At 35.0% G+C, this 13,231-nt stretch overlaps 1 protein-coding gene across 8 annotated transcripts in view; it reads right to left on the bottom strand.

The window, feature by feature from the left end:
• HECTD1 (HECT domain E3 ubiquitin protein ligase 1) overlaps positions 1-13,231 on the bottom strand; it is a 55,256-nt gene that overhangs the window by 15,028 nt on the left and 26,997 nt on the right. For 5 of the 8 annotated variants that reach the window (XM_083862834.1, XM_083862828.1, XM_083862829.1 and 2 more), the window contains exons 17-26: positions 12,873-12,967; positions 12,367-12,472; positions 11,321-11,455; positions 11,096-11,235; positions 10,268-10,591; positions 9,719-9,885; positions 9,374-9,550; positions 5,803-6,639; positions 2,144-2,365; positions 314-447 (exon numbers count right to left, since the gene is read on the bottom strand). In XM_083862834.1, the coding sequence (XP_083718960.1) occupies positions 314-447; positions 2,144-2,365; positions 5,803-6,639; positions 9,374-9,550; positions 9,719-9,885; positions 10,268-10,591; positions 11,096-11,235; positions 11,321-11,455; positions 12,367-12,472; positions 12,873-12,967 (2,337 nt within the window). The remainder of the gene's footprint in view (positions 1-313; positions 448-2,143; positions 2,366-5,802; positions 6,640-9,373; positions 9,551-9,718; positions 9,886-10,267; positions 10,592-11,095; positions 11,236-11,320; positions 11,456-12,366; positions 12,473-12,872; positions 12,968-13,231) is intronic. The other 3 variants (XM_083862832.1, XM_083862833.1, XM_083862835.1) reach the window with 2 other exon arrangements.

Raw genomic sequence — 13,231 nt, 5'->3', positions numbered from 1 at the left:
AGTGCATCCACAGTTATACCACTTCATCAGCCTGTGAACTACTGACCCATCATTTCTACTGTCTGCCAACTTGTTCCCAGCCTGGTTTTAAGACACTAATTCTGATTCTGACCTGCAAGGTCTTGGCTATGCTGGTGCTTAAAAACACTTTTCTTGTGTTTTTGACTACATGCAAAAAACTAAATAAATCTAAAGAAGTTTATTTTAACTAATAGAGATATTTTAGCTAGGACTTCCTATTGCCAAAAAAACTGTGGATTTTTAAAGCAGCTGTTAGTCAATTAAAATACCATCAATGCTAACTATACCATACCATAACTTCTTCATATTCTTGATCTTCTTGGTTATCATCTTCATTTTCATCATCTTCTTCATCTGGTTCAGGTAGATCCTCGTCATCATCTAACTCTGCCAACAGAGTACTAGCTCGGCAGCTATCAAGAAAATCTATAACACATACATATATATTTATATACAGAACAAAAGATAAGAATAACTTTTAAAGCAGAATTTGTAAAATAAAGAGCAGAAGCATTGGGAAGAGTAAAAAAAAAATCTCACTTAATCTAGAAAAAGAAAACTAAAACATTGCTTATTGCATAACAGGAATAAAAGCTGTGATTAAAACATACACCAGTTAAAAAGTCCATGGATCTAGTCAACAACATAACTACAGAAGCACTTACTATTGGTACAATCTGTAATGATCAGCAAGAGTGATCTGTTTCTCATTTGATTATAACATGTTATAATTACACTTATTTCAGATTACAAAAGATCACCAGAAAATGGTGCACAAATGCATATTGCCTGTTTCTATGTCTCAACAATTTAAAAACAGGTGAGTGATGTAATTTCCACTAAAAATGTGTGGTTTAGACCTTAACTTACAATGTAAAGGACACAAGATAAACATTTAAGAGTGATATTTTTAAAATTCTATTGCTAATTAATTACTGTAACAAGAAGTTGAAGGCAAAGTTCCATTTTACTCTCTTAGTACTAAGATTTCAAAAACAACCTCCCAAAACCAGAAAAGAAGTTCACAGCAATCTAAGTTGACTGGGATGAAGCTTTGAACTTTTACATTTTTCTGTGCATATAGGAACCATCTATATCACCAAACATGCTTTGTATTTTTGCTACCACCCCTACTGATACTTGAATGCACTCTATTTGCTCAGTTGTTGGTGATATATTTTAAGACTTGTCACCCAATCAAAGTATCAAATTAGACTTAATTAAGAGTGAAGGGAAATGGTATATGCAGATATATATTAATTAACTGCCTCCAAGCAGTTCAATCCCAATACCCATTGAAATGACCAGAAATTTTTCAAGCAATTTCAATAGGCAACAAAATAAAATACAATCTTAATCCAACAATATTTTTAAAAAATCAAGTATCTTTCTTTCAAGAATATCTCACAATTCAATAAACTTTACATTAGGAAGTATTTTTCCATATCCAATCCAGGGTTTTCTTGACTTTATTTTATCAGTTTGATTCCTGTGTATTACTGATCGAATTATCTAAATCTTCTTTCACTGTACTCATATGCTTCAAGTTACCTCTGTCCTAAAGTCTGTTTCCAGGGAATAGAGTCCACACAACTCTGGATCTGTTTGTCAAATCATGGAATTTCACCTTCCTGACAATGTTTGTGTTTTTTCCAATTTTTTGCAATTACTATTAGGGTATTGAAATACCTGGAAGCTATTTTAAGGGTACAGTGTGCCTAATGGCTTTTCAGTAAGAGTAATACAAGGTACATCAGACTGTGCATGTAGCATGCCTATATAGCAAAACGAAAAATAATATTTTGATTGTAATTAGAAGTACATATGCAAACTACATTAGGAGCTAAACTTGATGAGAGAAGATATTCAGGTGCTGAGATAAACTATACCATGAATAATAGTAATATGGGATAGAAACTGCTGAAAATACAGATTTGAAAACATAAGGAAATACTACTACATTAACATTATTTTACTTACTGCCTTACAGAACTAGTAACATAAGAACAGCTCAACTTTCAAAAACTTTTCAGTAAATATGAGAAAATCATAACAATGGGATAAAAGGGAAAGTCATTAATGGGAAGTCTAATGCTTATGTTCATTTAAAAATGAAACTTACCATATAAAGAATATTCTGCCTCCTGCCCTGTATCGCTCTCACTAGATGTTGATGTTAGGCTAGTAGTTAGAGTATTACTAAGCGACTGACCAACAGATAAAACTGTAGTTGCTGTAGCTACATTGCTGCTGCTAGTAACACTGGATGTAGACATGGTCACTGTTGATGTGGTACCAGTTGTAGTCAGATTAGGAAAACTTTGGGCACCCATAAGAGGAGAAGCTATAGATAAAGATATGGTAAGATAAAATAAATGATTTGATGACTTGAAGAGTACAACTTACATGCATGACTCCTGTGTTGAAAAATATATTTGGGGTTGAAAAATTATCAGTGTGTTATTTTATAATAAGGAACAACAGACTATAAAGGGGAAGTGTTTCCCAATGCAAAAGTGCACCTTACAACATAGATGCCCACTTCTGAGCTTATTCCCTTGCAAACATTTAAAATAAATAACTTTATCAAATAAATCCCCCAAGCCCCACTATAAATCTGAAATTACTTAATTTCATTTTCAACATATGTAAAGAATTTCTGAAATCTGTTACTCCAACATTGTGATCTGTCTTTAAGCCTAAAATGAAATTTAATATCTAAATTACAATTTTCTATAGTGCAAACAAGTTAATTATATATAAGTGAATTGGGAACAGAACATATTAAAACAAATGTGAAACTTGTGATTATTGTGCACTTTTCTAAGGTTCTTAAATCAGCTCTGACTTGCTATTTTTCACACACAACTATATGTTCATCACAGTCAACAAGCTTGAATTGACACTACTGTGAAACGTATAACTTATGTTGGATGATTTATATTTTTCAGAATAAGCAAGCAACAACTAAAAAGTTACCTTACTGTACATTCAAATAAAACAGTAAATGCATTTTAGTGAACAACTGAAACAAAACTGAATTCACAGTAGACTCAACAAAAATAACTTCAGATAGTGACATAACTGAGTATATACCCATGTGCAACTAAACATTTATATCCCAGTCTGCAAAACATGTTCTCATACACTTTTCTTTAAAAAAGGAGATTAATCACAAGTTTGGAGAGAAAAAAGTAGAGGACTCATCTATTCTAAGAATTTAAGCCGCAGGTTTTTCAATCTACTTTTTCTGAACTTTATCAAATGCACGATTTTGAGTTTTGAAAGAAAAATTTTCATCATTATTGCCATTTATGTAAACTGTGAAAAAATTGCTTTCTTTTAAAAAAAACAACCAAAAACAAAAACAAAAACACCAAAAAAAACCCCTCTGCATTTCATATTATCATTACCAAAGTTTGCAAAGGTTACTACCTTGGAAGCTAACATTTTGCAAATCAAAATATAACAATGCGGAGGGGATAAAATAATACTATACCAATGAAGGAAAGTGTAAATTTTAAATTTAAGGTTGTTAACAAGCTTATGTTCCTCTCTATGAAAGTAAGGAAATGAAAAAATAGAGAGTTTTTCCTTTGTTATTCAAGAGCTTGAAAATAAGTTGTTCAGTATTCACATCTTTCACCCTCTGCTAATTAATAACAGCAAACTCTTTGCTGTTGCAGTAAACAGAAAAAGCCATTAAGCATCAGCATTTAATTTGCTCTGAATTCAAGAGCAAATGGACACTGGCTACTCTAGACACCATTTAGCTTCTGGCAAATACTGATGTTTTCAATGCAACCAGTACAGAAAGTCCAGAAAGACTTATCTCACTAATGATGATTTCAGTCTTGACTTCGGGGGTGTTGGGTTGTTGTGGGTGGTTTGTTTGATGGTGGGGGTTTCTTGTTTGGTTTGGTTGGTTGGGTTTTTTAACCTGAACAGGCTAAAGAACACATCAAACTTTTTTTTTTTTTTACAAAGCTGTAATTGAGCTCTGATGAGATTGCTCAAATTTAGCCTCTAATCTCTTTTAGGAACATGAGTAAGCATTTACAGTTTCTATTCATATAAAAAGTATAAACCAAAATAAATCCTACATGAAGGATAATATAAAGTATGACTATTTTTATCACATAATTAAATTTTTAAGTTGTCTCATTCTTATTTCTAACTTTTGCAGTGTATAGTATCAAACATTCATGACATTTTAAATATGCTGTTGTAGTATTTTACAATGTTTTTCAAAGGTGGTCTCCTTTCTCTCCCCTCAATACAAAACTACTTCAGAACCAGAGCCATTTCTGTCTTTATCTAGCTCTCTTTGAGTATCTTATTTACATTTTCATTGCAAGTTGTGAAAGACTTCACCCCCATCCCCAGTATCACAACATGAATGTATGGATACATTAAAAAACATCTCCTCATCAAAAAAAGAAAACATTCAGTATTTAAAAGTATTTTAAAATGCCAAAAGCAAACACCACATTTCTAAATAAGGAAGCACAGAGTCACAGAATTGTTAAGGTTGGTAGAGACCTCAAAGACTGAGTCCAGATGTTAGCCCAGCACTACCATGTTCACTGCTAAACCATGTTTCCAGGAGCTACTTCTACACAACTTCTGAACACTTTAACGGATGGTGATTCTACTTCCTTGAGCCACCCATTGCAGTGTTTGACCACCCTTTCAATGAAGAAATGTTTCCTAGTATCTAATCTAAACCTCCCATGCCACCTCCTACCTGCAATAGGAGGCTGCTCCCACCACACTACAACCTCCTTTCAGGTAGTTACAGAGGCCAATAAAATCTCTCCTGAGCTTCCTTTTCTCCAAGCTAAACAACCCTCAAGTGCTCCAGACCCTTCACCAGCTTCACTGAATCATGAGAAGCATGAAAGCTTAACAAAAATTTTATGTTTTTTTCTAGCTTGGGTAATGTCACTTTTTCTAACTTGCCTACCCCATGAAATGCAGTTCTCTATTTAAAATACTCTCGCCATCAGAGAACAAAATACCTAACAAGTAACAACTTTGATGGGAGCATGCTCAAAAAAGAGTGAACTCAGAACAAGGAGGTTTACAACTTACCTTGCTAATACCTTGCTCATACATATTATCTGAGAACATGCAAATGTCAAAGCATGGACACAGTGTTATTTAAAACACTGTTAAGTACAAACTTCCTTACATTTAATATGCCTGAACAGTTCACCAAAATGAAGCCTTAATGACCATACCACCTCTAGAAAGCATTCAGTATATTATATTATGCAGCCTGACAGAATCAGGAATCTGCTAACATTTCATTATCCTGTAGTTCTTTTTCCTTTGTACTGTGTTACCTCCTACACTCAGTCACTTCACAATATGCACAACTGCCCTCCCTGAGGAAAATGGAAAAATAATAGAAATATGCAATATCTACACTGATCAGAAAGCCTAAGTATACCTGACATTAGCTACGGTTGCTAGGCTTCCATCCTCCTGGTCTAAACCATACCTTCTCCTTAAACGTATCATTAACATCAATTTCAATCATCAATTTCAAATTTATTTCTATTTGATGGGTACCTGTGATCTGACATCACACAGCAAATCTAACACTTTTCAGCTGACAGGAACTCTGTGAGTCCTTCATGAGTTCTACAGGTACACAGAAGGTCAAGCCTGCTCTAAGTACATTTCTCTATTAGGCCAACACAATCCAAACTCAAGTGTAACAAAAACCAAAGAAACAACAAAATCCTTAACTAAAAATAAAAATATCTTACTTACTTGCAGTACTCACAACATTTCTTCCCAAAGTATTAGTATTGTTATCACTGCTACTCCGGCTTAAATTCATGTTGTTTGTGGCATTGGTACGTGCTATGTTTGCCACTCTTCGTACGAAGGACTCCAGGCTAGAAGTTTCTCGAGATGATAAGTTCGGAACGCTGGCACTGGAGCTCATGGGTGCCCCAGCAGCCAACAAAGAACTGACTGAGAGTCTGTTACTCGCTGAAGAGCTTAGGGGTCGCTGGGAAGCTGCTTCTTTATTAGTCAGTTCAGAGACTGAACTCACATCAGGAGAGCTTACGCTAACAATTCCCATGGATATAGCACTGGACTCCCCAGGAGTACGTATTGAGTTATCAGGACCTAACTTCCTCTCTGCATTTTCGTTTCCCATGTCCGCTGTTAAGGTGCTGGTGCTTGCACTGGAAGATGACCCTATGTCAGCCTGAGGCACGCTATCAGCGGAAGACAGAACAACAATTGGTTCATGGACGTCAGTGCCTGAAACTATATTTTGTTCCAATACACTTTCTGATCTCCGCTCCATTTTGGTCGAACCCAAGCTGATGTCGCTGCTACTTGCCACGCTACACACAGAACTGCTGCTTCCTTTTCTACTTGAGGAGCCTGCAGCAGCAGTCGTCTTGTCTGGACAGTTGTTTTTCACCAAGCTGCTCCATGACTGCGTTGTGCCTGAAACAGTGGATGAAACAGGTTTGGGTGATGCCGCTGAATCAGGGTCGTACCCTGGCGCAAGCTTGAGGTCAAACTTTCCTTCTGCGCCCATACGGTAAGAGTTAGAGCCACCAGCATCCCAGGTGACATCAATCCAGCCTGGAAAGGGACAGGAGTTTGTGAGACCCAGCAGAAAGCAGACAGGAGGCGTGTCAGACAGTAGCTCCACAATGTGGGATCAGCTTCTCATAAGGGCTGTATGTCTGAATCAATGACATCACTAAGTAACCCTTGATGCCAATTAAAAAGGAAGTGTTTAAATCTAAACAATTTAGCATTTCATAATGTTGTCAATTTAGAGGCTGCTCATTCTTGCTGCCTTCATCTCCAGGGTTACAGAATCCAGCAAAAACAAAGTTTCCTTCAGGAGGGGGACCTGACCTAAGAATCTCCAGCATCTACCAAAATTGGGTTCTCTAATAACAAAAATGTATATTAAAGCATATCATAACTTTACTAGCCTCTGTCAAGAAGCTGTAACTATTACAAGGACATTCAAAAACATTTTTCTTTGTTGGATGCTTATGGATAAGCATATTTACCTGACAGAAGAGATATCATAAAACTGCTTAGTTTGAGATTTCTTATTCTTAAATCGAAAGAACTACTTTAATGATACAATGATACACAGCTTTTAGTTCAGTAAGTTACACATACTCAAACATTCCTTTAATAAAAAAAAATTATGGCAATCAGGTAAGGGCTACATCAAGTAAAATCTCAGGTTTGTAAAGAGAAATGTTTCACAGAAAAAAAACTATCCTGGGACCCGAACAAAACTCCAAAGAGATGCTACTCTTCAGTTCCTTTGTTAAATGATTATTTTGAGTAGCAAAATTTTTTAACAGCTAAATATAATAAATCTGCAATAATGAGGGTAACATACAAAATTTAGCTAACTAGGACAGAAATGGGGGCAAAATGATTTATTTTTACTTGGCTTAATATGTACCACAATCTAAGAGTCACTTAAAAAAATTCTTCTAATATTTCTCACTGTATCTTAACTGCAACAAATATTGGTGTAACTACTTTGATACACATTTCATCCAAAAATGAACTCTCTAAAGCCTAGTAATCCTCTGCAATCTCAAAGTCAAAACAAACATCAGGTCCAGATACACTCATATTTTTCTTTATTAAAACAGAAAAGCACTAATATCAAGTGAAATATTCTTTTTATTACAGTCATGTGCACCTTCAGCTTTTAACTATCCAAAAGCCACCACTCCTAGACCAAAACAGATGATCACAGACAATTTGCTATTTACAAATATCACTCTGGAGGAAATGTAGTTAAAAATGGATAAAGTTTTCAGATATGATAAGTATACACCTCATCCTCAAATGAGCAGGCTTAGATTAGGTTATTCTTATATGATTTTATTCCTTCTTCATGAGCTATGGTTGAGTAGCTTCATGTCACTAAACCTTTGAAGGGTAAAGTTGTGAAGCAAATTTGAACTTTTTTTTTTGTTCTATGATTTATTTGCCTTTTTTATCAAACACAAAAAAGTTCCATACTATAGTTCAACACTATAATTTTTCTCCTTTATGAATATCTGAACCAGTTTTTTTTTCAAAGCATAACTAAATAACTGGTTTTGTTTTGTATAGTTCCTTTCCCTAAAGTATTAATTACAAGCATTTTTAAATCTGAACAAGTTTTAAGTACATATTATGTACTCAAAGTTGTATTGATCCATCATTAGAGGCCTAAAAAAACTCAACGTTTGTCTACACTTGTGAACAACAACCAAAAAAGTAAATTAGATACTACTTTCAAAATTCTATATGAAAGAAACTGTGACAGGAATGAGATGGTTTGAAATCACCAGTTGATAAACAAACCTCAATTTCACCTATTGTTAAATGGGAAAGTTCTACTGGAACATAGTAACAAAACCACTGATGTGGCAGAATACTACTCACCAATAATACCTAAAGTCTTCAGTTATAATGTAGCTATGGATACTATTGCATCTGCTAAGAAAAATGTATGGATGATGGAAGACTTCCCTACAGGGTGTACTGAACAGCTTAAATAAAGTTCAGTTTCAAATCATTTTAAGGGATTATACTTGGGAGATTTCTGCATGTTTGAGAGCTGGCAACTCAACAAACTAGAAGAAACTTTCAAGTCTAGCTAAAAAGGAAACTAAAAGCGGCTGAAGGTGCTTCAGAAACAAGGCAAACCTTATATAGCTCAAAATAGGGGGAAGAGAAGGGAAATGGTGGAAAACATGTTTAGCTGACAAGACCACTACTTCTCCTGAAGCCTCTTCAATAACTTAACTTCCTGAGTACTGACTTGCCTGCATGTTGCAGGTCTTTATTTTGCTCCTGAAGTTAATAAATTTTCATGCTTTAACTAAAAAACAAAAACTTGATCCCAAAGAAGCTTGCAAGGTAGGAAAGGTATAGGATATAACAAAAGTCAAGAAAAATATTGCAAATGCTCAGCTAGAAGAGATGAGGGAGGTAATTATAGATTTTGCAGGCCCACAGCTTAATTTATTAGTTTGCATCACTCACCTTCTTATAGTTTGCAATAGATGTCTAAATAAGTTTCATATTTGAATAAGAGTTTAAAATTTTAATTAAACAAAGCTGTTTAAAAGTTTCATTTCCAGCAAGACTCTTTTTCATGCACTCAAATGGAATTTCACAAATGGACCCCAACAGCTGTAGTATTTTAAACTTCTTCCCTCCAAAGTATTAAAACTTTTATGAACTTTATCAAGGCATTCCAGAGGAAGTACTTTAATGCTACCCATTCTGCATGATGTAATCATGCAACAGACATGTATAAACTCAGGCAATTCATGCTCACCATTATGCAGTTCTCCTGTAACAGTGCCTTCACCCTGGGGGCTTCCATCCTGATCTCTCCATTTCCAATCAATCCCTCTGATTACACGAGCTCCTGGAACCATGTATTTTAACACCTGAGAACGGACCAAACGTCGCTGCCTTCTCAGATTTGCTTCAGCTTCTTTAGCAGCTTTTCCTAAAAGAAATGTAAATTGAAAAGACTTAAAAGTACTAAATGGGGAATAATTTATTTCTAAGCAAGTTGAACTGCAAAAGTTAACCTCCTTTTTTATACTGATTTTTATATTGTATGCTCATCAACATTTTAAAGGAGCAAACAAGATATACATGTTCTTTTTCTTACCCAGCTGATCTTCACATACTCCATTCACAGTGCCATAAAGTTCAAATCCAGACAGGGAGAGGTAGTGTGTTTGCCCACTGGCATTCTTTCCCATCTGTTTTATTCTAACATGTCTCCAACCCTGTTTCTCATCTTTTGGAGGATCTAAAGGCCATGTTGCTGTAGACCTTGAAGTTTATTAGAAAGAAGTGTTAGTAGGTAACAGGAAAACAAAAGGCAAAATCAAAAAAACTTAGTACCAAAGCAAACAAAACCTTAACTCTGATCATGTATGCACATGACAAGATATATAAACCTATTAACACCAGGGCAAAAATTTGCATGAGTGTTGGTGTTATGATTTTGTCAAAAAACAAAAGGCAAAATTTACAGTGATAGAAAAGCACAAATATCATTATTCTCCAGCCCATTCTTGATAATTTGTATCACTTATCATTTCTTTAGATAGATACATTATTACAACCACAGTACACCTGAAATTAATCTACAGTCAAGTACATTTTTCACTGCACTCGATTTTATGAAAAGTGATAAAATACATTGACATACCCTGGTTCATTGAGACTACAGTCATCAACATGAGTATACAAAGTAGTCCAGTTCTGTCCATCCTTAGATACCTGGAAAACCCAATTTCTGAGAGCCGACCGCCCATAACCTCGAGCGTGGCGCAATGTGTAGGCTGATGGAATAACCCAAAGTCCCAGATCTATGGCAAACCAAGCATTCTTATCATCGTTAGTGTGGCAATTGAGGGCTGAACTGTCACGGCTCAGGATGTCTTCCAAACGACCATAAGGCAGATTTCTTCCTTCTGAGGATGTAACCACTACTAATCCATAGGCTGCTGGATTTACCCACTCATAAGCAGTTCTGTATTTAAAAAGAGAAATATACCGTTCAATTATTACTTAAAAAACTGGTTTTACCAACATTTGACATTTACCGTAAATTGCATATAACAGCTAAATTATCATACACCTAAATTATCAATATAATTTTAGATAATTAGGTAACTTTAGATATGTTCCAGACATCACTTTCTTTGTTTGTGTTTTTCGAAACACTGTAGCAAAGAAAAAAACCCAAACCAACAAAATCAAACAGAATCATGGCAAGCAATAACAAAAATCCAAACTTCCCCACTCCTTCATCTTCTTAGGGAAGCATGCAAACAAATTCTCAACAGAAGTGATTCATATTTTTCTATTATTTAAGCAGATCCAAAAGAAATGTAATTCTATTGATTAAAAAATACCTCCCACTTCTAAGAAAATAACAGATTTCATTTCATTATGAATTTTTTGTCCCCATCCTGCCCCATGGATTATAGTTTATTGTGTCTGACTTTAAAATATCTAGCTTTGAAAAACTCACTTTGCATTTGTTCCAATCCAGTAAATAATTCCATTTTCATCAAAATCATGTTGATGCCTGAACACAAATGTCTGGCCTTCTCGTAGCTTTCGTACAAAAACAAATGAAGCCCTATCAAAGTCGTACCATTGCTTTGCTACCTACATATGAAAGAAAAGAAATGAAATATTAAAGAAGCAGAATATAACTGTTCCCTGTGAACTGTGTGTGTGGAATGCGGCTCACCATTTTCAGGAGATACTGCTCTAGAGATTCAACAGTTGCCAATGGCTCCATCTTTAGCATTCTCCCGGTTCGATCTATTAAAGAAGTCTCCCCTGAGGCCCGTTCCAAACGAAACCTCAAGCGCCTGGTCAGTATCTGAAAGAACAGCTAAACATTAATATAGGCTTTCCTGTTTAGGTTTTGGAAGTTTAATAAAAACAGTGGATTTCACTACAACCTTTTTAGTGGCCTATCAAGTATATTTGTTGCTCTAACTTAAGCACTACATTCTTCAAATGAAATGCTTTCAAAAGTAATTTCCTAGTACTACCTTTTTTAATTAACCAAACAATTCTTTACTGTGACAATCTGCAAGTCAATTACACACTCAGCAAATATTTTCTCACTTTTCCTATGTCTTCATAGCTTTTATTTGTTGACTAGCAAATACAATAATATAGAAACTGAAAACTACTTTCAAAAATATTGAACAGCAACAGTGGTTTTGCAACTTTTTGCAACTATTTCCACACTTAACATGAAAACAGAAATATTTATACTTCGCTACCAATGTTGCAAAATCCTGAACTGTGCTTTCAAATAGAAAAAATTAGGACTCCACAGAAACTAGGAAAAAACAAGTAATATTTTAGCCAAACTGCCAAGTTTCCTGTATAAGAAGCTGCAGAGCCTGGAGGCATCTTGCACTACCAATTGAACACAGAGCTGTAGATAGGACCCTTTAAAGCCTATCTCCTGTTCTTACTAATAATTGTATTGAAATTGTAGTAACATGCCCTTTAACTAGAGGGCATGTTCCTATATAAAGACAACAATACCCAAAGACAAAAGAAAGAACAAACACATTATCTCTTCAATCAAAATTTATTTTGACCTCAGTTTTAAAGTGACAGTAGAGGAACAGTCACGCATTTAAGTGTTAGAAGAAATAGATGCCAAAATTTGGTTGTTCTTGACCTAATTCTATCCACATTTACAAGAACATGATTCTTGAAGAGAAGGTGTGCACCACTCAGTGCGATATGCTGTTATCACTGAGCACTTACCTGAAGATTATACGTAGATCCTGGTGTATCATACAAGTGGAGAGGTAGACGTTCAATAGATTCTAACACTGCTATCAATTTCCGAATTAATGCAACTGCCGGCCGACTGTGAAAGAGATCAGTTACTATGTTACCACAAAACAAAACAAAGAAAAAATTCTACAGTATCTCAGAAAACAGGATCCAGCTGAGGAAACTGTCTCAGCCTACTATTTCTACTGATGGTGTCCTGTTGTTGTCACATGGTCACATTGAAAGATAAGAAAGACATTAATTTGCAGAGTGATAAACAAGTCACCTTTAGTTTGTCAATAGATGTTCTATAGGTTGATTCTTAGAGATAAAAATTTTCAATTGCTACTTCAATATTAAATGCTGTCTTTTAATATCAATTTTCTATTCCATTGAAATGGAAAGAACAGGTACTTTGTCTTTAAATTATTTTAAACATACCATACTGCTTCACAATTTCAAAGGGGATTTTCTTGGTTTGGTATTATTTTTACCTTTCATCATCCTCATTTTCACTGAATGCTGTTTTGAAAACGTTTATCCTCTCTACCAGTTGACTGCAGTCTTGTTTCACATCCAAATCAACATTCTAAGAGGAAAAAAAACCAAGTTACATTTAATATAATTTATTTAATTTTTATACAGGCAAAAACATCTATGTAGTTTCACTGAAATCCTGATTTGAAGTCTGTATGTGAAAGGCTAGCCATCAGCCACTAGACCTGAAGACAGTTGATTTATAGATTTTTTTTAAGGCTCATTCAAACTAAAGTCATCTATTGTGATAGCTCATCTTAGGTAGACCAGTAACTGGAGCAAGTCTGCCCAATTTTCACCAAGACAGGATAAAGCT

The sequence above is a fragment of the Zosterops lateralis genome, assembly GCF_965231275.1.
Source record: "Zosterops lateralis genome assembly, chromosome: 6".
In the NCBI taxonomy this organism is placed as follows: Eukaryota; Metazoa; Chordata; class Aves; order Passeriformes; family Zosteropidae; genus Zosterops; species Zosterops lateralis.
Note: the sequence above shows the minus strand (reverse complement) of the source record. Positions and strands in the feature narration are given on the sequence as shown.